Source organism: Malus sylvestris, chromosome 10, assembly GCF_916048215.2.
Source record: "Malus sylvestris chromosome 10, drMalSylv7.2, whole genome shotgun sequence".
Classification (NCBI taxonomy): domain Eukaryota; kingdom Viridiplantae; phylum Streptophyta; class Magnoliopsida; order Rosales; family Rosaceae; genus Malus; species Malus sylvestris.
The window spans coordinates 37,344,633-37,365,628 of NC_062269.1; the positions used below are offsets into that span (position 1 = coordinate 37,344,633).

General features: G+C 38.8%; 2 protein-coding genes and 3 long non-coding RNA genes across 5 annotated transcripts; 2 read left to right on the forward strand and 3 right to left on the reverse strand.

Annotated features, from left to right (window-relative positions):
- Window positions 1–4,820: 4,820 nt before the first annotated feature.
- LOC126587126 (uncharacterized) lies at window positions 4,821–5,897 on the reverse strand. Its single transcript, XR_007610992.1, has 2 exons — window positions 5,749–5,897; window positions 4,821–5,420 (listed from the first exon to the last, which is right to left on the reverse strand). It is a non-coding gene; the product is annotated as an uncharacterized LOC126587126 (long non-coding RNA).
- Window positions 5,131–7,308, forward strand: LOC126587124 (uncharacterized). The gene is made up of 4 exons (XM_050252099.1): window positions 5,131–5,324; window positions 5,769–6,395; window positions 6,670–6,712; window positions 6,781–7,308. The coding sequence occupies exons 1-4, from the start codon at window positions 5,264–5,266 to the stop codon at window positions 7,013–7,015; spliced, it is 966 nt and encodes a 321-aa protein (XP_050108056.1). The 5' UTR covers window positions 5,131–5,263; the 3' UTR covers window positions 7,016–7,308.
- Window positions 7,309–8,106: 798 nt separating this feature from the next.
- Window positions 8,107–10,019, reverse strand: LOC126587125 (cold-regulated 413 inner membrane protein 1, chloroplastic-like). The gene is made up of 6 exons (XM_050252100.1): window positions 9,763–10,019; window positions 9,555–9,680; window positions 9,243–9,338; window positions 9,036–9,100; window positions 8,496–8,565; window positions 8,107–8,409 (listed from the first exon to the last, which is right to left on the reverse strand). The coding sequence occupies exons 1-6, from the start codon at window positions 9,918–9,920 to the stop codon at window positions 8,244–8,246; spliced, it is 681 nt and encodes a 226-aa protein (XP_050108057.1). The 5' UTR covers window positions 9,921–10,019; the 3' UTR covers window positions 8,107–8,243.
- Window positions 10,020–10,488: 469 nt separating this feature from the next.
- LOC126585098 (uncharacterized) lies at window positions 10,489–17,954 on the reverse strand. The gene is made up of 2 exons (XR_007610310.1): window positions 17,613–17,954; window positions 10,489–10,616 (listed from the first exon to the last, which is right to left on the reverse strand). It is a non-coding gene; the product is annotated as an uncharacterized LOC126585098 (long non-coding RNA).
- LOC126585097 (uncharacterized) lies at window positions 14,237–14,913 on the forward strand. The gene is made up of 3 exons (XR_007610309.1): window positions 14,237–14,373; window positions 14,460–14,526; window positions 14,682–14,913. It is a non-coding gene; the product is annotated as an uncharacterized LOC126585097 (long non-coding RNA).
- Window positions 17,955–20,996: the final 3,042 nt, after the last annotated feature.

Genomic DNA, 20,996 nt, shown 5'->3' on the forward strand with positions numbered 1-20,996 from the left:
TCACCATAACCGATTTTCTCTCATCTTTCCTTCAATTTCGGCTACTCTTATTTTACCTCGAATATCCTCATTCCTAATCTTATCTTTTCTCTTGTGCCCACACATCCAACGAAGCATCCTCATCTCCGCTACACCCATTTTATGTACGTGTTGATGCTTCACCGCCCGAACTAGCGACCAAATTAATTTCATATCTCATGAATTAATTTTGAATGAGATGATCAATTACATAATAAAAAAGACAAATATGTGATTATACAATTGGCAATTGGATAGATTTTTAAGATTTCTCCCATCGCAGATTTACATCTTTCACAAGTCCCGTTACTTGATGTCTAATTTTTTCCTCGATTGTTCGAAGAATCATAATTTCTTCATACGAATCCTAATTAGTATTTAAAAAAAATCATAATCCATCATAAATTAAACAAGACTAATGTATATTATGTGCATTATACAAACCCTATGACTCATACATTATTCAAATACTATGAGAGGGATGGACGCGCCTTTAAAGTGAGTGCAAGGAGTCATTGGTGCTTATCCTAAAGCTTTCATACGTCGGCAAGACGTACCAAACTAATCTTATCTCTATCTCAATCTCGAGAAATTTTTTATGACGGAAACACAAGTGGTACATCACGTGTTTTTATGTAAGTGGTGAAAATTTTTATTTTTTAAATTATTAATTTTTTAACATATATATTCTACTATTTGTATAATAACATATAATGTACTATTCCGTGTATCGATTAAACTGAAAAATCTCTCAATCTCAATCCAGTCCGTCCAAACTAATGAAGGAAAATCTAGTATCTTCTCGTACCAGTTCAGTCCAAGACTCCAAGCCATGTTTGACAATCCAACACTTGGCGCACGAAGGATTGGACAGTGGGAAACCTACCCAACAGCTGGCCCTGGCCCACCGGCCTCTGTCCTAACCCGGACTGGATTAAACTTCGGAAGAGGATCTCTTCGATTTCACTTTAAAGATTCTCATATTTGAATCGTTTATCATATATTATGCAGTTAATTTTTATCAAATATTATTTATATTTAATTTTAAATAAATAATTAAATAATTTTTAACCGTATGATTCATAATGAATAACTAAAATATGAGAATTCTTAAAATTATTACAATTTGAATCCGAATGGGATGCACCCAAACAGCCCCCTTCACACGGTCCTATTTGGTCAAGAGTCAAGACTCAAGACGCCGCGTATTTAAAAGATTCTTTTTTTATTTTTGTTGGGCCGGGAAACTTTTATTTCCATCAGTTGGGCCGACGAAGCCCTAATTGGAGCCCTGGGTGGGGCCCAGTCGCTCGGTTTTTCTTCGCTGTCGCGTTCCACAGCGATTGAGTTTTCTTCTCCGCTGTCGCCGGAGTATTGTCGCGAGGAAGAGGAGGTGAAGCGGCGGCCGCGATCAATGAGGGGATTGTGGAGGAGGCTTGGGAAAATCGTGAATGACATCTTTATCAACACCGGTCGCTTGAGCTCATTCCCTGAAAAATGGCAGGTACACAAGTGTGCATAAGTAGAATATCATGGAGAGGGTTATGATGCAATCCGTGGAAAAACACGCGGCGAAGCTTTTTTTTTTTTTTTTCTGGAGTTAAATTCTGCATGCAAGGTCCGTCCGGAGGCAGTGAGATCGTCGTGTGCTATTTGCATGGTGGACTTTTTCTGCGTCCAAGAAAAAGATAATTACTCGGTTGCCATGCCTGCACCTTTATCATATAAATTGCATTGCAGGGTGGCTGCGTACCAAGCAATTGTGGTGCCCACTGCGCCGGTATCTCATGCCAATGCCAATTGAGGAAGCGGCCAAGCCGCCAGAACCCTCAGAGATGAATTTGCATAAGCTGTTCATGATGTCTGCAGGTGGTATATTATTAACTTCTGTGATTCTCCGCAGATTATTGAAAAAGTAAAGTTAGAGGCAGTTGTAGCAAAGTTAATTAGGGGATGCAAAATATGAACAGCAATAGCTGAAGCATGTCTTGTATTGTATTGGCCATGTATTTGGCTGTTTTATTTTCCTCCAAGATTTTGAACCTACGAATCAACCTTAAGTTATATATTGTCATGATCCGAAATTTTTTCATGTATATAGCCTACATTAATTCTATTGTGTTTGAGTCGTTATTAATTCCTCCCTTACGAACTTGCAGAGTGAGATTTCTTCTGCATTATTATGTGCCGCAGAATTAACAAGAGATTGCTTATGCATCATAAATCCTTAGGATTTTATTTGAATGACAGCAACGTAAAAGGACAGCATGATCCAAATACATGGTATGAAGGACAACATTTAGCTGCATGTGATGAATCATATACAAGAAAATTAATATTAGGTTTTTTTTTTAGGTCAACAGTATTAGCTAGGGTTAATTTTTCGTGCAAAACAAGGTAAACAGTTGAAGACAAAAACTGTATGACTGCCTTGGATAGAAATACAAGTTCATATTTACACTGGACTAATTTCTAAATTGATTCGGGAGAGAAGTACAAGTTCTTATCATGTAATCCGATTCTTCTACCTACTTTTCTCAAAAATAATAAATAAATTCCTCTTTTCTTGTAAATCAAGTTAGGTTTAAGAAATTATATTAAATTCCTCTAAATTGAGTCTCCCTAGCATTATCCATCCATAATTCCATACTATATATCTTCGTTAAATTCTCTCTGTTAATTTAATAGTTGGTGCCTATAATACTATGTCTCAGATATCTGGGCGCTACATACAAGTCCGGTCACGGGAACCGGAGAGTACAAGCGAATCCCTGGCGGAGGTACTGGAAAGCAATGACAATAACGATGCGGTTCGTATCAAATTGCAGTTCTTCAAGGTGATTGGTTTGGTTGATTCAGAAGATGCAATTGCTTCTTTTCCAAGAGACGTTACTTTTGGAGAAGAATACTTCGTAGGTGAAAAACCAATTAGGGTTTGTCTTTCTCGTTTCAAGCTGTTATCTGATGAAGAAAAGAGTGTGTATGTAAAACAACAACTGGCTGGATGTCTGGGGGAAATATTGGGTGTCCCGGAAAGGCTGCAGCCGGAATACATTAAGAAGATATCTCTGCAGGTTGGATTCGCGGTCTCCTCGCGGCCTATTCATCACGTGGTCATGATAACGGAGGCGAGTCTAGAATTACATAGGCTCAAGTTTACGCCTGCTACTAAATCATCCATTGAGGGTTTGGAGAAACTAAGACCACTTGACCTTTGTTTGGAAGATAAAGATCATACAGCGTCGTCGTGTGTCATCTGCATGAAGGGTTTTTTGGGTTTTGACCATGATGAAGCTGCTTCAACTAGTACTCTCGTGAAGGAACTTACTCGCCTGCCCTGCTTACACCTTTATCATCATGATTGCATTGTGCGATGGCTAGGGATCAGTCACTTGTGTCCTATTTGCCGTTTCCCAATGCCAACCGTGGAAACTGGCGAGCCATCTGAACCGTCACGCCCAAGCCTAATTCGAGAAGTGAGGGAGTCACCAGAATCCTCAGACCGGGCACTGATAGTGGAAGCGAGCCAGCCATCACAGTCCTCAAACTCAATGCGATTTGAGGAAGCGGATGAGCCAGTAGAACCCTCAAACCCAATGCCATCGCAGCGCTCAAGGATGCGTTGGCCTTCCGTGCTCATGATGTCTGCGGGTGGTGCAATGACTGCTGCCCTTCTTTGCAAATTATTGAAGCGCCACAATTAATCAAAAGGCCAAAATATGACTCTTGTTATGATCAATTCCTGCATTAATTGTTCATAGTCAATTTGACTAGAGCATTACGCTCCTCCCTCATCACCCCAAGTTCAAATTTCTCTTCTCGTAGTTTAGGTTAGGATAATAATATCGCTTTCCCCTACAATGTGGGTTTGTATATATTCTTGTGCTTTTTTAATTCCATACCCAAATTTTGCTGTAATTTGTGACCAAGCCATTGCTTAACTTTTATCATTGTTATTTCAAGGAATTCAAAATACGTCCGAATCCAAATTTGGAGGGTTTGCATTACTTTTTAGTTGAAGTTTTAAGGAGATGAACCTTAATTGTCCCGAAACTCCACACCGACCTCAAAAGAAACAGCAAGAAACCGAAATATGTCCTTTCGTGGGTTCAAGAGTTTGATACACAAGAAGAAAAAGACACATCAATGGGCATGATGGGATGTCTAAAAGGATTGTACGTGCCTAATAAATAACAAGCATGATAAACTGTGCTTGTTGAGTACGTAAGCGTAGTCCGTAGCAACGCTGACTAGAGCATATGTGCTCCTCCTATGCACTCGAGAAGTAAAAAATCGTTCATTGAGTTCACAAGGGCGGATATTAAGGCCAAGTTTCTCCTTTTGCAAAGAACAAACAAGGGCAACTTGTTCTTTGAGAAAGCAAAGGATTATCAAATTTTAAATGAAGTAAGAAAATCGACCAGGAGGAGACAATATTCTCGATTACAGACCACCATATGCCACTCATGAACTCCTCCCTCGACAACTTTAACTTTTTGATTCAGTGCCATGAAAAATAAAACACAACAACCTAAACTAAACTAAACAAAAGTACCCCCAAAAACAGTAGAAAGAAGAGCACAAAACAAAGAACACAGATCCTCTCCGGATCTGTGCAACTGGAGCCCGGGAATCAATGGATTCGAACCATTAAAATTTGATTCAACGACTACCAACAGGGAACCCCTCTAAAAGTTATAATAATTATAATTGTTGGATCAAATTTCAATGGTCCGGATCCATTGATCCCCGGACTCCGGTTGCATAGATCTGGAGAGGATATGTGTTCCAACACAAAAAGGTCAAAAAAATATATATATATATACTGCAGCATAGATTCTCGATTTGTTTAGAACCCAAAACATGAGATTTAAATCCGAGGAGATCATTCTTTTTTGCCTTTCTCAATTTCATAACACTTTTCTTTTTTTGGCAACCATCTCTTGCTTGCAATATCCAACTTACCCAATTCCCACTTTCACAAGTTTGCTATATTCTCCCTCCCTTCTCTCTTTTCGTCTCTCTTCGATCCAAGAAAGCTATGATTCTTCCTCCACATATATATAAAATATATATGCAGAGAAAGGACGTAAACTCTTCTTTTTCGCAACACCTCCGCCATTGCTGTTCCTCTTGTGTAGTATATCTTGGCTTCTGCATCGTTGTTTTGAGCCAGGGAGATTACCTGCAATCACAATAACCTGCAAACACACCAAGTGTAGAAGAAGAGAAGTAGCTAGGAGAGATGGGAGTTGGCTCGCTTCGGCATTCTGTATTGTTTTTCTTGTTTCTTCTCTTTAGTTCAGGTAATTTTGAATTTCGTTAGTCTCCATTTCTGCCTGGTTCTGTTTCTCTTCCGTGTGTTTCAACACGAGCCTTCCGATCACCAACTTGCTCATTTCCTGACATGATCATCAAGTTTCCTTCATGTCTATGGATTTATGAAGAGATTAAGATTACTATTTCTAACGAGCACTGGATTCGGAAACCAGTCTCTTCTTATTTCGAAAGTATGTGATCATCAAGCACATCTCTACGCCTTGCGACAATTTCAAGTCAAAACTACATGAATTTCGCTAATCCACCTCCTTTGCATATGATCCAAGCATAGGAAACAAGATTATATGCAAGCACAAGAAGCATTTCTTAAATCTGATAACTCTTTCAAATTTATCCAAGCATAGGAAACTAAAATTTTCCATTTATTTCAATGAAAGAATAATAACTTACCATGCTTTTCATATCTTCAGGTTCAAGTGTTCCAAAGAATCCTCCTTTGGAAGCAACCCACCAAAGCAAAACACAAGTGAATCAAGAAAAACATATAGTTTCCTCATCTTCGGTGTATACTACCCAGCTCGATGATATTCCCATTGTCAATCCAAGTCCAACAACAACAACTCCCACACCATTTGTGAACCCGACAATATCCCCACCATCACCAACCACAACTCCAACCACAATACCACCGACCCCGCCCCTGGGCCCGACAACTCCCACCACAACTCCAACATCCCCGACAACTCCCACCACAACTCCATCATACCCTACAACTCCCACCACCACTCCATCATCCCCGACAACTCCCACCACAACTCCATCATCCCCGACAACTCCCACCACAACACCATCATCAGGTGGTACTTGGTGTATTGCAAGCCAATCTGCTTCACAAAATGCCTTGCAGGTAGCTCTTGATTATGCTTGTGGCTATGGAGGAGCAGACTGTTCAGCAATTAATCAAGGTGGAAGCTGTTATAACCCAAACACTCTTCACGATCACGCTTCCTACGCCTTCAACGACTACTATCAGAAGAACCCATCTCCTACCAGCTGCAATTTCGGTGGAACAGCTCAACTCACCAACACTGACCCAAGTAAGACATTTCTAGAAATTTGTTTCTATCAAGCTTATCACTTGTCCTAAAAACTTCACTTATCAAAGAAAGAAACACAGAAAGAACTCTCCATTTATTTCAATTGCAAATAGCCTTCTGAACATATAACTCGATATAACTTATACCTATAGCGTCCTAGCTCTTTTTCCAAAAGTTTCAGATCTGCCACTTAACAAATTCAATTCCTGACCTTGCTGTTCTTGTTATGTGTATGCTTAATAAATACTGAACTCCTTGCTCTGCCAAATTGCAGGTACTGGTAGCTGTCGCTTTGTATCTTCCTCATCATCAACCAGGTAACCTTTCATAGCCCTACCTCCAACTTAAAGTAAAACAGAAATCTAATTCTACTTTGCAAATTCAGCATGAACTCACCACCGACAACAATGACACCACCAACGCCAACGATGTCAACAACACCACCAACAACGACATCCCCATACACCCCAAGCATCGCTACACCAGGTGGAGGATCAACAATTTATGGTGACTCGCCAACAGAATCCCCGAACTCAGCAACCTCTATCTCATCTTGCATGCTACCGCTATTCATCATGACTGGGATCTTGGGGTCATTTCTCGCAGAAAATTATGTCTAAAGGGAAACTAAGTTTCAGCTATTCTATCGGCGGTTAGATGGCAAACCATTCATTTGCCAGCATCCTACGTAAAGTTCAACGAGGCCCTGAGATCAAAATGAGCTACTATGTTATCGCTAGGCCTTGTTCCTCACCATTTAAATTACTACCATACTTCATCTATGTACACCCAATAGTTGACTATTAAGCCAAAGGACAGAAAAGCATAGATATTTTTTAGGTTCTTGTACGTGTAGACATATAGGTCCTTTATCTCCAGTTTTAGTACAATAAATTATTAGTTAAGGTCACCAGACTTCAGCTCCTCTTTATATATAAACCGATAAAATGCTTACTACATGATATTAGCTAGTGCATTATATCTACGATACCAATGAGTAACACATACATAGACATATGACAGTAAAAGGTCTAGTAATGAAAATTAATGACCTAACTAGAAAGAATGGATGTAACCGATGGAATGACCTGTCTTATCTGGCATACCACATTAGATACTACAGAAGAATCGGTATTCAAATATACAATATATTTCCTCTTATCAACAAACACATAAGAAATTTACCAAACTTGTACCCTACTCTCTTGGAAGACGAAGACATCAGATACCTAAGCTCTTCTTAATTTGCTTCTTATAAAATGTTGATACAAGTTATTTCAACAATAAAATTTTCCTTAATTCATATTATTTACTTTCATTATAGATTCCAATATAATCATCAAAACAATTAACAAAATTTTGTGCATTCAAATGGCTAGGTAGCTGACCCAGTTCTGCACCATGCCAATAGTATAATCTCCGCATCCCAAAAATGGCATCACTTTACTTAAAAGTAAAGCTTTCCAAAAACCACCTCCAGCAACGAGGGGTTAAGACACTCCAAAAGAAAAATATGTGAGCAAGTAAAGAGGACAATCCTTGTGTGCATGGGAAGATCAACTTGATGGCTAACTTATCAAACACGAAACAGGATGCACAATGCACAAAGATTGATTCATGTTAATGTATCTCAATGGTCTAAAGTGAACCATTTGATGTGTCTTGGCATCATAAAATTATGATTGAAAAATGAAGGGCAACAACCTGCCTCTGAGCTGATAATCTCTTTTATTACTGTATATACGAATTATTCAAGAGTACAAAATCAGATGACATATTACGCAATATAACACGGAAATGAAAGGTAACTAATAACTATTATCAGACTTAGTCCTATTTACAATAAACTCAGAACAGGAACAAGCATGACAAAGCAGTGATAGAAACGATGGCTAAGGTAGCAATAATTGAACCTCGGTCAAATGATCTTTCCAAGCTTCCTATTCGTGAGAAGTGCTGGAAAGCCAAATATGCTGCAATGACCAGTGAAATAATAGCACCTTCTTGTCTTCCCCTGCCAATGGAACAAATTGAAAAATAAGAACCGAGAAAATCACAGATAGTTGGGCAAAGTTGGTCTTAAACAATGCATTTGCACACCTGAGTTTTAGAACTTGGTAAGGAGCCACAATCACGAGGAGGAATGCTGTCAATGGCAACTCAAGTTCTCCTGAGAAAGAACAAAATAAGACCATATATAATATTAATTGACAGAGGATAATTGAAATGGCAACTGCACCACTATATTAACACACCTCAATTTCAAATAAGTAGAAAACAGAACCAAGACTTAGAGAAGAGCAAAGTAGCAAATCAACACATTTAATTTCACATTTTCTTTTATACCTACGATCTGGACATGGTTCAAAAACTTACAAAGTCAGTATACTGAAAATAAGGGCATCTTCAAATACTATAATAGCGATCAAAGACGGGTATATTACAATAAACGGGTTGTTCCCCCTAATGGAATAAAACCAATATAGTTAACTAACCATACCAAAATTATAAACTATTATTCGAGAAACCCAGATAACTCTGCCAATTTAGATTTGTGTGAGAAAACCAGATAACACTCCCCGTTTAGCATTGTCAAGCCTACACTCAAACCAAGGAATCAGAGTTTAGCAGAGAACCTACCAGGAATAAAGAAGAAGAGACGAACAAGAAGGGCTAGGAAGGCAGCCCAGATACCATATTCACCCCTGCAAGCCAAACTCATGAATGTCAGCCAACTTATACATTTAACCTTAGACCGCAAACGTTCCCCACAGGATATCAAACTTTCTAGCAATAAAACACAGCAAACAGAACGAAGACAATAACCCAATTTCTTGAAATGCTTACTTAATCCATGAGACAACGGTAGCTGGCGCTTGTAGGAGAAATAAGGGAACAAGAAATGATTTCTGAACAGCAGTCCCTTTTGCAAGCAACAAAACCCTGGAAATGTGAGAAATTTGAATACCCATTAAAGCATCAATCCATCTCGCTCAACATCTCAATACCGAAAGTAGAAAACTTTCATGGAACCTCGAAAGATAAATTGGAAAAACACCCCACAACTTTATTTTTTTTATACAAAAACACTTCAAGGGCTCGATTGGATTAAAAAAAATTATAAAAAGACCTTATCAAGTGAGAGAGAAAGAGAATTACGCAGAAGAAATGGTGGAGATCCACTGGAGGCTGTTGACAGAGAGAGGTGCAGCGTAACACATCGCACCCGATCCCCTCCTCTTACCCTTCATCGCCATGAATTCCTTCTTTCCGCCAATCGAAACTCTGCCCAAAAACCAGAAACGACGGGGTTGTATGCAGAGCTCGATTGATATCTGACGCTTTGAGAGTGAAATTACGAAATTACCTGAGAGGGTTGCGGTGGAGTGATCTCAGAAGAAGACAAGAGAGCTTGGCCGGCCTCGGTTGAAAGGCGGAGAATTTGGAGGTGGTAGTGCTCCTGCTGCTGACGCCGTAGAGAGAGAATTTCCGTTGTGACGTGGAGGAGAGTGAGAGAGTCGCCATTTTTGTAATTTCTGCTTTCTGCTTTTCTCTTTTTTCTGCTTTTTTCTGCTTTCTTGTTTCTGCTTTTATGGCTTCGAGTTCGAGGACACAGTGAGACGAACGCGGAACGCGAGAGTGTAGTTCACTATTTCGCGGCAAATAGTTTGGATCCATGACCACCGTCCACGTGCGGGGTTTGCGATTCGAGGTCACGTTATTGGGATTTCTTGCGGTGGTTCACGAGTTGGTTTTGACAATAAAATATCGATGATATCGGAAATATCGATAGTTTAAAAACACGAAAATTTCGATAGAAATATCGGGATATTATCGATATCGATAAAAATTGAATAAAAACCACGGAAATTGTAAGAAAAACTTGGAAATTTTTATTGAAATCTTGCAGGATGTTTATTTAGTCAATTATCTATTAGTTTATCACAAAAAATTGGAAGGAAATGCATTGCATAATAGATATAACTGATTTAAGTTGATTATATAGTGAGCTGGCAAATATTGTGAGTGTATAAAATATGTAGTAATTAATGAAAAAAGTTTAAACACACCATAATCATTTATATATAATGAATTAGTACAATATTTTACACTTTATACATTGCATGGTAAGATACATGAGTGACTTAGCAAGGTCTAAAATATCGATGATATCGGAAATATCGGTTGTTTATACCATATTTAGGGCCTCCGTATTTAGACCTTGTATAAATACTCGGAGGACTCAAATGTAATTATGCAATAAGTGAATGGGCAAATATGTAATAAGTGAAGAGCCTTTATTCTATAAAAGGGACTCCTCACTCTCTTCATGGGGAGAGCCAATTTGAGGCAAAGGTTGAGGCTAAGAGAGGGCAAAACATCAAGGCTAACACAAGGCTAGAGAGAGATCCATCAAAATATGCCTTTGGCCCCCATAAATATAATACAATCAGTGTGGACGTAGCCCAAACTTTGGGGTGAACCACAATACATCTTGTGTCGTTTACATTACTTGCAGATTCACGGTCGGATTTACGTTGTTCCAAGACCTCCGGTTTTGTGCATCAACATTTGGCGCCATATGTGGGAAACGACACAAAAAGCTATGTCGGTTCTCTATCAATTTCTCACCTCCGCCGTGAATCTGCAAAATCTGCAAAAATCCAACAACCCAAAGCTTTCCCAGAAAAACCCAAGATCCAAAGCCAAACCCAGGAGACAATCAAAACTCTTTCATCCTTTCTCTCACTCTAATATCCTCTTACAGACAAGTCACAAAAAATCAAACTCTCTCACTTCCATGACTAAACCCGAGAAATCACATTTGGGTCCAAAAAACCCAAACCGATGGCTTTGCGGAGCGGCTTTCCGTTGCTGTTCCAGCAGTACAAGGCGCTGCTAAAGAAGAACCTCCTGATCTCGTAGCGGAGCAAAAGAGCCTCCTTTATCAGATTTACCTTCTTTTCCCCTCTCAAGCTTTCAATCCTTCATAAAAAATATAGGTTCCTCATCTTTCCAGCTCCGCTCGTTATTAGGTTCCAAGACCCTTTTTTTTTATACAGTGCTCCGGCAAGCCCAATGCACTTCGCGTTGACCACAAAGTCGAACTCTTCTTCATTTGAGAAGAATGATGGGAACGGCAACGGCTCTGTTTCCATGGATTTTTTAGTTCGAGTCCTCTGCGCGGTTTGGGTCAAGTAGGTTCGGCCCGATGAGCTCGACCGATAAGTCGCTCTTGAATGGGAAAATCAGACCGTAAAGCTCTCAACCCACCTGGAAAAGCCCCAGACGTTGGCTTCGTTACTGATCTCGAATCAAAACTGGGCAAGACGAAACGGGTCGGGTGGGGTTCGAACCTATGAGAGGCAGAGACTTAATGTTCCGCGACAAGTCCCTGCGGCGGAGGACGAGATCTTTGTCCCCTCTAAGAAATGAGCCATTCGAGTGGGGGACAGAACGACGTGATTATTGAAGCTGATGAGAAAGACTGCAACTTTGCTGAAGTCCGAAAGGGGTTACGAAAAACGGGAAAGAATACGAAGAGGGAGTGGAAGAAAGCAGCACCACCACTACTACTCCTTCGGTTTCAGCTTCGTCATCACAGTCATCGTCGGTGCAGAGGAACTCAAAAAGTTGGGTTCTTGATTCAAATCTCTGGATTCCAGAGCAACCCATTTCTCCAATCTGTCTAGTTCTTCAGAAATTTGAACAATTTCAATAAGGGTTCTTTCGAGCAGAAAAGATGATGATGATGACAATGGAAGGGATGATGGATAAGGGTGTGTTGGAGGATATAATCAAGAGGTTGTTGGAAGGCAAATGAGGGAAGCAAGTGCAGCTATCGGAGGCGGAGATCCGGCAGCTCTGCGTCAACGCCCGCCAAATCTTCCTCGCTCAGCCTAATCTTTTGGAAGGAAAAAGCTCCAAACCTTCAAACCCTTCTTCTAGGGCAAAAGATCCAATCATCCGTGCGTATTGTTCAAGATATATGGATTTGATGACCACTCATTGGCAATAAGAAACATGTCGGGATATTATATGGAGAAGGCAACGAAGCGGTATGGGTTTTCCTACGAACTGAAAGTAGAGCTTTCTTGCAATTAGGGGTGGGTTCAAATAACTGAAAACCGAAAAAAACCAAAAACCAAACCGAACCGAGGCCGAAAAAAACCGAACCGAAAAAAAAACCGAACCGAAACTGCCAAACTGAACCGAACCGAACCTAGCTGGTTCGGTTTCGGTTTTTAAGGTTCGGAAACCAAACCAAACCGAACCGAACCGAACAGATATATATATTTAATTTTTTTTTCAATATTATAAATAATTTAGTGATACAATCATACCAAGACATAACCAGGTACCAAGTTGGTTTGCTTGAAACTCTTCAAGTCCCTGCGCATGGGTTCGAATCCTCATGCCTCCAGGGTTTCAAAAAAGTTTTTTAATTTTTTTGAGCAATCAACAAACCTTTTAAGTTTTAACCCTAGCCGCACCTTTTATTTTTTTCATTCCTCTCTTCTCTCTCTCATTCCCTGCCTCCAGTCCAGTGTAACCTAGCCCAGTAACCTTCTCGCGCAGCCGACCTTATCTCTCTCACTCTCTCTGTCTCTCTGTGAAGAGCTTCATCGAAGCCAAGCGCAAGGAACGCGAGGCTCGCGAGAAGGACGAGTAGTACTGGTGCGAGGTGAAGGGCAGCAAATCCCCCGTGGCCAATAAGCGCGAGGAAGGATTTGGGGGTCACCGACTCCCTGGGATGGCTGCAACGAGAATGCTTCATCAGCAAATCCGCCGCGGCCAAGAAGCGCGAGGAAGAAGCCGAGAAGCTGGCGGAGGCTGCCACGCGGAAGTCCGAGGCCCGCCGATTGGCGGATCTGGAGGAGAAGGATCTCCATATCCTCTCTCTTCTCTCTCTCGCTCTTCTTCCGCATAAGATCTCTCTCGCTCTCTCCGCCGTCGACCTCCCGCCTTACATTGACTGAGGTAATATTCATCTGCTCTGCTCATTTGGTATTTCGTCGAGCTCCTTGGTTTTGCTCAATTGGGTTGTTTTCGATTTTATTTGTTTATGGATATTTTTCGATATTGTTTTTGCATGATTCGATTTGGGTTCTGTGTGTTGCGGTGTTTGATTCAGAAAGGTTGCTCATTTACTTGTGATGCTGTTTGGGTGTGCTGGAATGTGTAGATCTTTGTAGTTTCTCACTGCTTGCTGTAAATCTGATTGGAATCGGTTTTTAATTGCGAATTTGGATCTTATGATTTGAGATTTGCATTCTGTGGGTTGTAGAAATGGGATTGTTTAGCTGAATTTTGAAGAAATCATCTTTCATTTGCTTTAAAAACTGTGGATCTGCAAAAATTGTAATGAGTTTTTCGTCGATTAAACTTATAGATCTTGCGTTTACCTATCTCACACTTAGCTACAATTCTCTGTTTTAGTTTCATGAATCAGTATTAGGTTTTGACTTTTGGGCCTATTGTTCGATATGGTTGTCGGTAGGAGACGCACTGATGGCTAGGCCCTTGTTTCCGTGGTTAATCTTTGCGTTCATTTATGTTTTTCCTTCACCATGGATCACCAATTTGTCTCCTAGATTTGGATATCATACTGCACTCTGAATGGGATATATAACACCTGTGAGTACATCGAATACATTGTTACAATGAATGTCATAATAGTGTACTTTTAGTCTTTTACTATCATGAATGTTTGGCACGGACGGGAACTACTTTAGTTTCCCACACATTTAGTAAAAATTTTGTAGTATGTTAGCTACACTAAATGCTTATCCCAGCATATAATTTGATTTAGCGATTGACATCAAATTTATATTGGAATGCTCCATTGACACCTTTCCGTGTTTGAAATTTATAGATCCAAGATGTGGAAGGGGTAGAACTATGTGGAACCCTGAAAAATGTTGTGGCCATAGCAGCAGGTTTTGTGGATGGGTTGGAGATGGGAAATAACACAAAGGTAAGCTCAAAAATTTTGGTAAAAGTTGAACCCACATCTCATCTGCTTTTTCTATGTCATTGTGACTGCTTATTTTGAATGACCAGGCTGCAATTATGAGAATCGGTCTAAGAGAGATGAAGGCATTTTCCAAGATGTTATTTTCATCAATCGGTATTGTTTTCTTCGCTAGTAACTATGTACTATAGTTGCTGGAAATTTCAATTATGCCAAGTATGTGTGCCAAAAATATAATCTGAAATTTCAATTATGCCAAGTATGTGTGCCAATTATGTCATGTTCTTATTTTTATTTTTATTTGTATGTAGAAATGGCAAGGGGAAGCTCAAAGAAAGGTGCTATGTTGCCTCCTAGGCCGCCTATGCGTTGAGCTTGAGCTTGAAGACTTGGAAGATTTTATTTGTGCAAGACATGAAGTGATGAAACCTTGAAGGTTTATTTGACTTGTGTGATGTTTAAATTTGGACTTTTTGAAGACTTAAACTTTGATGTTTAATTTGGACTTTTTGAAGACTTAAACTTGATTGATGATTGATTCTATTTATAGTTGGACTTTAAGTTTTATGAGACTTTTAGTTTTATGAGACTTTATACGTAGAGATGGAAACATGTCATATTTTCTATTCCTATATTATGTTGTGCTTGTTTTGCATTTTTTGGAGGAAAAAAAAAAAAAACCGAAAAAAAACCGAAACCGAACCGAAAAAAAAACCGAACCGAAAAAAACCGAAAAAAATTTGGGCCGAACCGAAATTTCGGTTTGGTTTCGGTTTTGGCAAAAAACCGAACCGATAAGAACCGAACCCAGCCCTACTTGCAATGGTGGGCTCATGAAATACCGACAGAGCATCAACTTTGCAGCACCAACAAAGCATCAACTTTGCAGCACCGACAAAGCATCAACGACATCAACTTTGCTTGTTAGACACTATCCCACTATCTGCCAGCCCACAATCCCACTCTCCAAACCACAGAAGATAAGTCTTCTTTTATTACAAGATGATGGCCACATTTTCTTAAAGCAAGATAGTTTTAATAATTTTTATTATTATACTTATTCTTCAAATATTAGTGTGGAAGTGGGCCTCCCGTGGAAACCAATGGTGAAACCTGAAGAAGCCAGGTTTTCAGCCTGCCTTTCCCATACCCATGATAATGGATGTACTAGACGGGACAATCATTCGAGATGGGCAATTTCTGGATTCCCATGACTCCTCTACTCTCTGCATTCCTATCTCTAACTTGTTTATCGCGCAGGTATGGGTACGTTAAAGGTGCCAGCTTTAGCTTGTTCCCATGCCTGACCCAAAAAAACCAGTGGATGGGTTCATTACTCAGGATTCCACTTATTCTGCCTTACCATAAAGGAAGAGGAAAAAGAAAAAGGGCAGCACTGTTAGAAAAGTGGAGGTGTGATGATGGGTCATCTGTGATGTATCTTTAAAAGCACAAAGAGAGTGGACAACACGAAAGAAGAGAAAGTGGAGAAAGCGAGGATATGCATGCATACGCGGGCACCGCAGACATTATTTTTATTTTTTGCTGGTATATGTACTGTTATCACCATCGGTATCTCCGGTATCATACCCAGTCAAAAAAAAAAAAAAAAAAAAAAACGCAAAGCCCAAAATAAATGGGCTGACATGTTGTGGAGTGCGAAGGCCCATAAGCCCAAAATAGCTCCAACCAGGTCATCAAAAGTGCGCCCAGTACTTCATAATTATTCGGCAACCCGCCGCTATTACCACCAACCAAGTGACCAAAAGTACGCCCAGTACTCCACAATTATTCGGCAACCCGCCGCTATTACCACAAACCAGGTGACCAAAAGTACGCCTAGTACTCCAAAATTATTCGGCAACCCGCCGCTATTACCACCAACTAGGTGATCAAAAGTACGCATCGTACTCCACAATTATTCGGCAACCCGCCGCTATTGCCACCAACCAGGTGATGAGATGTATAACCCGTACTCTAATTTGGCAACTAGCCATTCATGCCACCAACCAGGTGATCAAAAGTACGCCCAATACTTCATATTATACATGAGCATTACTCATATCAATCATACATAAACATTCATGAGCATCACTCATATCAATTATACATAAACATTCATGAGCATCACTCATGTTAACATCCATGAGCATCACTTATGTCAATTAAACATTCATGAGCATCACTCATGTCAATCAAACGTTTACGAGCATCACACATGTCAATCAACTTCAAAAGCTTCATGTACAAAAGCTCTAACTTCAAAAGCTTCATTTATAGAGCTACAGCTTCAAAGGCTTCATTTACAAAAGCTCTAGCTTTAAAAACTTCATTTACAGAGCTCCAGCTTCAAAGCTTCACTTGCAAAGCTTCACCTACAAAGCTTCAGTGCAGGGTATACAAATATCGCCTCCGAACAACCGCCACTTTGGCCCATACATGGATTCAATTTGAAGTCTCCAGCCAACAGACTCTATGACCGAATACTTGGGGGACTACATTATGTACCATATATTGGGCCTCAACTGGACCTCATGAAAAATACTTGGGGGACTTAGCCCATTACTTATGTATTGAGGAACGAACCCTTATTCTATAAAAGGGACTCCCTCACTTTCATTAGAGAGAGCACCACCCATTACTTATGTATTGAGGAACGAACCCTTATTCTATAAAAGGGACTCCCTCACTTTCATTAGAGAGAGCACCACCCACTATTTATGTATTGAAGAGCGAGCCCTTGTTTTATAAAAGGGACTCCCTCACCTGCACCGCCGCCAGCCGAGCAACCGCCTCGCCACATGCATCACCTTTAATACCACACATTGGGCCTTTGCATTTGGGCCTCATGAAAGCATTTGGGGGACTTAGCCCATTATTCATGTATTGAGGAGAGAACCCTTCTTCTATAAAAGGGACTCCCTCACCTTCATTAGAGAGCATCGCCGCCTACTAAGCAACCACCTTACCGCGAGCATCACCTCTAGCCCATTATTCATATATTGAGGAGCGAGCCCTTATTCTATAAAAAGGACTCCCTCACCTCTAGCCGAACAACCTCACCTCCATCACTTCATGTAGAGCATCGCCACATGTCAAGTACCAGTTCTAGATGACATCTAGTTACTTCGGCCCACACATGGACTGAATTTCAAGTCTCCAACCAAAAGACTCTCTTGACTGAAGACTTAGGGGACTACTGTTTATACCATATTGCATATTTAGGGCCTCTATATTTAGACCTTGTATAAATACTCGGAGGACTCAAATGTAATTATGCAATAAGTGAAGGGGCAAATATGTAATAAGTGATGAGCCCTTATTCTATAAAAGGGACTCCTCACTCTCTTCATGGGGAGAGCCAATTTGAGGCGAAGGTTGAGGCTAAGAGAGGGCAAAACATCAAGGCCAACATAAGGCTAGAGAGAGATCCATCAAAATAGGCCTTTGGCCCCCATAAATATAATACAATCAGTGTGGACGTAACCCAAACCTTGGGGTGAACCACGATACATCTTGTGTCATTTACATTACTTGTAGATTCACGGTCGGATTTACGTTGTTCCAAGACTTCCGGTTTTGTGCATCAACATCGGTAATCCAAAAAAAATATCGGCAGTCCAAAAACACGGAAATTTCGATAGAAATATCGGGATATTATGGATATTTTAAACCATGGTTTTGGCTAATCTCATCGGACAAGGATTGTCTGCTCTCTCTTTTTCCATGCCCTCCTGTTTTTTAGAATCACGGTTAAACCACGTCAATATTTTATATTAATTTTTTTATAAAAATAATAAGACAAAAAATGAATAGTAATATAAAATGTTGACGTGGTTTAACCGTGATCACATAAACAGAGGGCATGGAAGGACATGGAAAAATAGAGGGCAGACAATCCTTGTCCAATCTCATCAAGGTTAATTTTGTTTGCAGTCAGGATCAGTTAGCTGACGTTCACACAAGATCTCTTTCCAAAAGTCGATTTCAGTTTCTTAAATCCAAGCTTCCTCTTGATTCCTCAGTTGATCCCAAACTCAGCTTGAGGGGGTGTATTGAGAGAGCTAAACCAGTCACAATTAAGTTACAACAGTAAATAGTTAATTGTGGTATTTGTGTAATTAGGTGTAGAAGATAAGGGTACTAATGTAATGAGCCTCTGTGGCTATATATATTCTTGTGTACTGACAATTAAAGTTAATCAATGAAAATATCTCTTTCTACATTTTCTACAGTGACATTCATTTTTACACTAGGAAGGAGATAAATAAATTTAAAATTTAAATAAAAATTAGAATTTATAAATTAACATGCACTAATTTTGTTGTTTTGATTCATAAATATAAAAATTTAGAATTTCCGCATTAAAAAAATGAAATTTGAGACCTCTAATTCCCAAGTTTAAATTTTATATAAATATGTGTCATTTCCCAATTTTTATGATTTAGAGTTTAAAAATAACAAAATTTGTATACAATTTCATTGTTATTTTAGGTTAACCAAACAAGAAAATTTACAAATTCTATAAAATAAAATCATGTCATTTCAATTTTCGTCATTTTAAAATTCCTTTGTAATCTTAAATTTCTCTATCCAAACATAGTGTTATGTGTTATAACACATTGGATTTTTAAGAATATATTTTTTCTTGTTTGTTCACTTATTTTTAAATATTTAAATTAAATATTTTAGTTAATTAGAGGCCGGAACTTAAGGTTATCTCCAACCGAATAGTCCAGAGGGTCAAAAATAACCCGAAAATCATCTCCAATCAAGGGCTAGGCTAGAGGGCTCTTGGAATTCGAGAGGGCCCCACAGAAATGGCCAAAGGGGCTGGAGGGCTGGCAAAAAAAAAACATTCTTAAAAAGAAATTTGAATCCAACGACTAGCTGATGCCAGTGACCATTGGATTCTTTTTTTTTTTAATGTTTTTTGGGCCTTTTTTTTTATTCTCAAAAATTCTAATTTTTTTTCTATAAATACCTAAACCATTCATTCACCATTCCTCAAAAATTATAATTATGACTCGGCGGCAGTTGTTTATCTCTAACTATACTCCTACAATGACGAATGATGAAGATGATGTTGATTATAGATATTAAATTTAAGTTGTTGTAGTTTTTAAATTCAAGTTAATGTTGTTTTTAAATTTAATTTGTAGTTTTTAATTTTAAGTTGTAGTTTTTAAATATAAGTTGTAGTTTTTAAATTTAAGTTGTTGTTGGATTTGAATTTAAGTTGTTGTAGTTTTTAAATTTAAATAATAAATTATATTTGGCCCTTTGGCTCTCGGTTGGAGATGGATGCAAATATGACATTGTACTGTTCATTAAAATATTAATATCTTGGAATATCAGAGGGCTAAAACGATCCATCTGGACAGCTTTCGGTTGAAGATGACCTAAGTTTTTAGTTTTTTGTTAAACTTTTCTTTGCGGGATGGGAAAATACAATCAACTGTCTATGTTAGCCTCTTTGAGAGATTTTTTATCGAGCACTTAAAAAATACCATTGCAAATACTCCATTGTTAGGTTAAATTAAGGGTAATTTTGTCCACGTATTGCAACATGGATTCGCTTGTAATTATTTAAGTTTTTCATTTATTAGATTAAGATATAGTTTATGATGGGAGCCAATTTGTGATACCATATTTTTTTACACAAGTTTTTACGGAGCCTATTTCGTAAATATATTTCAAGCATCCGAATCGTCTATTTTTTAGGTCTTTCTTCAAAAAATTTGTCTACCAAATCTGTATTCGTTTATTTTCTTCACTCCAAGTGAATGTCTTAATGGTTTTGGATTGTCTAATTTTTTGCAGTAATGATCTATAAATGATCTTCTAAAAGATAGATGGTTCAGACCTAAAACACATAGGAATGTGTCCCACAAAAACTTGTGTAAAAAGCCATGTAAAAAAATTGGTGTCACAGATCCGTTCCTTTATAATTAATTACTAAATGCCACGGAAATTGACAAAGAAGTTTGTAAACTAAATGAGGGAATAATGATTAAGTTATTACTTATGCGTTGATTAACGTGCTTATTTCTTATTAATAACACGTCATTTAGTTTACAAATTTAGTTTACCTAGTATTACTCATACCTTATACTTGTATAATTAACAAATAATCTTAACGAGGATTTTATTCTATCAGATTGACCTAATAAATTTCTTCCACTTAATAATGTACAGATAGGCTTTGCCTGAGTAAACTCTCAGATTTTGTTATGAGAACTTTTAGATGAGAAGAAACTAGTCACACAAGTAACCAAAAATTGTTGTCGTGGTGAAAACAACCACTTAACCACTTCAAGAAAATAAATTGCATGCAGACGGTCAAAAGCAACTGGTTGTGAATGTTACTCTGTTAAAATCTTGTTGAAAGGCAGTTTTCTTCCTAAATGCTGTAGCTAACACAACCACTCGTTTAAAACCAGCTGCTTAATTACTAATGTTGAGTCTATAATTACGATATCTAAAATAATAATTTTGGATTGTCCCCCTCTTTCGTGTTTCTCTGAGCAATCATGAATTAACCAAATACAATTTTTCTCTCGGCGACAAGCTCTTGATACTTTCGGATATTCTCAGTTTTGATTGAGCCAGAATGTCATCGCCTC

What these genes read in the sequence shown, in the direction of transcription:
- LOC126587124 (XM_050252099.1), top strand. Translation starts at nt 5,264, where the DNA reads ATGGGAGTTGGCTCGCTTCGGCATTCTGTATTGTTTTTCTTGTTTCTT. An exon ending in GTTTCTTCTCTTTAGTTCAG is followed by an intron (nt 5,325 to 5,768) that starts GTAATTTTGAAT and finishes TCATATCTTCAG; the next exon opens with GTTCAAGTGTTCCAAAGAAT. An exon ending in ACTCACCAACACTGACCCAA is followed by an intron (nt 6,396 to 6,669) that starts GTAAGACATTTC and finishes GCCAAATTGCAG; the next exon opens with GTACTGGTAGCTGTCGCTTT.
- LOC126587125 (XM_050252100.1), bottom strand. Translation starts at nt 9,920, where the DNA reads ATGGCGACTCTCTCACTCTCCTCCACGTCACAACGGAAATTCTCTCTC. An exon ending in ATCTCCACCATTTCTTCTGC is followed by an intron (nt 9,339 to 9,554) that starts GTAATTCTCTTT and finishes TCACATTTCCAG; the next exon opens with GGTTTTGTTGCTTGCAAAAG. An exon ending in TCTCTTCTTCTTTATTCCTG is followed by an intron (nt 8,566 to 9,035) that starts GTAGGTTCTCTG and finishes GTTCTTTCTCAG; the next exon opens with GAGAACTTGAGTTGCCATTG.